The 3,472-nt window shown below is 48.2% G+C and overlaps 1 protein-coding gene across 1 annotated transcript; it reads left to right on the forward strand.

The window, feature by feature from the left end:
* The first annotated feature begins 472 nt into the window (after positions 1-472).
* Positions 473-2,834, forward strand: LOC105259976 (proline-rich protein 23A-like). Its single transcript, XM_045036449.1, has one exon. It carries the CDS (start codon positions 967-969, stop codon positions 1,717-1,719), a length of 753 nt encoding a protein of 250 aa, XP_044892384.1. The 5' UTR covers positions 473-966; the 3' UTR covers positions 1,720-2,834.
* The last annotated feature ends 638 nt before the right edge of the window (positions 2,835-3,472 follow it).

Here is a 3,472-nt window from a genome sequence, read left to right on the forward strand (position 1 = left end):
TAACATGTCAGACCCAGTTCTGCTAATTCCAGGCTTCCGAGCAAACTGAGTAAAATTCTGCACAACATTTTCATCATTGTAAATTGGACTAAAAACAAACATTTTGTGACTGTATTTCTGGTCAAACTAGATAAACCTTTACTTCTGAAGACGGCAGTGTAATAAATTAGTATGAAATGGTATGTATATAGTATAGTAGTAAATTGATCATGGGCACCTGCTTACACACTCAATTCTAATCTTATGTCGCCTTTCAACACCAGTGAAAGATTCCGACAGTGGTTTACAACTTCCGCACAGACGTAAGGATATAGTCCAAAAACTCTTCCCACTATTCAACCGAAGGAAAAGCGATATTCACTTCCGGGGCGGGGCTTCGGAGGAGGAGGGCCTTACATCTCGCTGTCCTGGTGCAGCGTCACACTGGTGGGACTTGAAACTTAATCAGTTTTCCAATTAAGGTCGTCCTCATTTGAGATCCACCCAAGGAAGGTCAAGATCTTGACACTGGAAGCCAGCCCCTAGAGTGGCATCATTGTTCTGCCTCCTAGTGGCCTATAAAAGTATCTCTTTACGCAAAGCTTCGGCTACCGGGCTGCACAGATACCGCGAATTCTAAGGGGCGAAGCCTCCGTGGGGGCGGGGCTTAGCGTGACATTTTGCGACTTTGGTTCCGCCGGCGTCACTTGCAATATCATTGGCGCAAATCCGTCCGTGTGAGGAGCCTGGGATTCCACCGCCTGAGGCCAAGCCCTGCGCCGCGTGCTGCGCCACCAGAACCTGGACAGAGGGTCTCCCGGGAGGCGCCCCCAGAACTCCCGGGCACTCACTCTGCGTCGCGCCGTACCGCGCCCCGCCGCGCCCAGCCGCCTCACCTGTCGTCGAGACCTGTCACTGCGTGCAGGACCCAGCCCCTCACGCCCTCCGCCAGGCCCCGGCAGCGCCACCCGCAGCGCCGTCCAGGTCATGGGCAGCCGGCCCCGCAGCCCCAGCGCCTACCCTGCGCCCTGTCCCGGGCCGCCGTCCGGAGGACCCGGCCCCGCCAAGCGCAGCCGAACCGAGGAGCTTGCAGGCCTGGAAGGCCTGGAGGGGCCCCCGGCCGCCGGCGCCCTCACCTCCGTGGTGGTTCTGGCCGAGGGCTGTGCCCTGCAAGTGCCCCTGGACGACGTCGACCTGGTGCTGGAGCCCGAGCCAACGTCGGTCCTGCAAGTGTCTGTCGGAGAGCTCACCCTGCTGCTGGTCCCCGAGGCCCTCCTGCGCTCAGGAGAGCAGGGCCACTCGCTTGTCGGCCTGGAACCCGGCGCTTTCCTGGGCGCGCCCGGGCACGACGTCCCCGTCGAGCAAGGATTCTTCCGCGCATCTGTCCCACAGATGGCCCCCCAAGAAGAGGCCTATGAGGAAGACGCGGACCCCGCGTTCCTGTCGCCTCGGATAGACCCTGCAGCCGGCTCCGTCGCTGGGCTCCGCCTCTGCGCGGGAAGCGTGGCCAACCCCTACCCTGTGGGCCAGGTACCAGAGCCCCGGTCTTGGGCCCCCACTCCTAGTCCAGAGAGACGCTCTTCTTTCCGCTACTTCAACCTGGACGTCCACCTTCTGGAGCCCTTCCCCAACTCGCCACTCCAACCTCTACCTCCCTCTCCGAGTCCAGGTCCCCACGCGCGCCCCCAGCGCCCTCCGGGTCCTTCTCGCAAGGCCCGGAGACGCCTGTTCCAGGAATGAACTGAACCAACAACCCCTAGCCACCTGGTAGAGACCTTAAAAGAGTCTTTTAAGAGCGCTGTGTGTACTTTGCACAACCTGCAAGAATCACCAAGCATGAATAATGGACAGATGCTCTTTTGATGGAAGCTGCATTGCAAAATTGTGGATCAATGGTGGTGGAACAAAACACCTGGAAGGAAGTCACAGAAGCAAAGAAATGCTGTTTTACGTACAGTGTACTTTTAGACATCTGACATGCTGCTTAGGTTGTTTTCTCTATAAAGGTTGCCCTTAAGTAGCTGCATTCTCCCTAGTTTTGCTTCAAACCTCAACTTCAGCACTTTTTCTAAAAACCCATCCTTTCCACAGCACTCTACCACAGCACCTCTTCTTTCCAAGCTAGAGTAATTACTTTTGTTTTGTTTTGGTTTTTGCCTAATGTATTTTGGCCCTAGTGTGCATGCTAGTTTATGACAACTTTGCCATTTTGATTTCTCAGTGGCTGTAGACGCTTTTGGAGAATCTAACAAATAGGTGTATGTGGACAAATGTTTGTTGGCTACAAACACACAGAATGAGGAGCGATGATATGTGCCCTCCTTTTTTTAATGAGAAGGCTATCAAATGGTTTAACTCTATTGCTAGGTTGGGGGGGGGGGTTCCCCAAAGGAACCAACTCTTTTCCATTCTTCCTATATATTTTTCATATAATTCTCCTGTGCTGGAAAAGTTTAAGGACTATAAACTTTGTGTTGATAGTTCTAAGATCCTGAATATATTTTGTACGTTATTCCTGGCATATAGAAATAATTTGTTATGTTGATCTGGTATCCAGAAAAATGATTTCATTTCTTTAATGGCCTATCTATAGATGTTTTACTTAACTAATAAAGACAATAATATCTCCAAAACAATGAGAATATTATCTCTTTTTTTGACAAGTCTCTTACATGTTATTTTTCCTTAATTTTTTTATTAGATGTTACTCCAAGTCCAGGTTGAATAGTGTCGTTGATGGGGGCATCCCTATCTTGCCCCTTGTATTGATGCAAGTGCTTCTAAATTTTACCATAAAGCATGATTTTTTTTTTCTTGGGAATAGTTGGTAGATAACCCTTATCCTGTTGAAGACGTTAGTTTTCAGTCTTTCTAGTCATGAACAATCTTGGGATTTTTGTCTTGTCTGTTTTGACAGACTACAAAGGCTTTCTCAAATTATTGTAAATGTTGGCATTTAATTGTGTATATACATAAAATAGCTGCATGGAACCTTTGGGTCACAGAGTAGCTACAGAAACCTGCCACAGACGAAATGAGACCAAGCTTGGGGCTTCAGGGATTTTAAAAATTGGATGCCCTCCTGAGGCCTTGAGAAGAAAAGGTGGAAGGGGAAAAGCAGTAACTGCTGGGTCACATTAAGAGTTTTTTAAGTGTTAAATTTTAACACAAACTCTTCTGTATGTGTAGATGACTTCTGTACTTTCTTTTTTAATCTATTGGTGTGGTGATGTCTTATCATTTTTCTTATCATTTTTCTGTCACTGGTGGTGTGACAGTGTCTTATCTTTGCCTTTCTGCTATTCCACATTATTTTAGACAATTTGAATTCTACCCACGGTTCCTTTTTCTTTGTTTTTAGTTTTGTTCTGTTCTTACAAACCATCATATACACACAACTCCTCATTTTAAAATGTCATTATTTTGCCAGGTTTGCCTCATATTTTTAAATAAATAAACTATTCATGATAAAGTTAACGTCAACAAGATACTC

The sequence above is a fragment of the Felis catus genome, chromosome C2 (genome assembly GCF_018350175.1).
Source record: "Felis catus isolate Fca126 chromosome C2, F.catus_Fca126_mat1.0, whole genome shotgun sequence".
Taxonomy (NCBI): Eukaryota; Metazoa; Chordata; class Mammalia; order Carnivora; family Felidae; genus Felis; species Felis catus.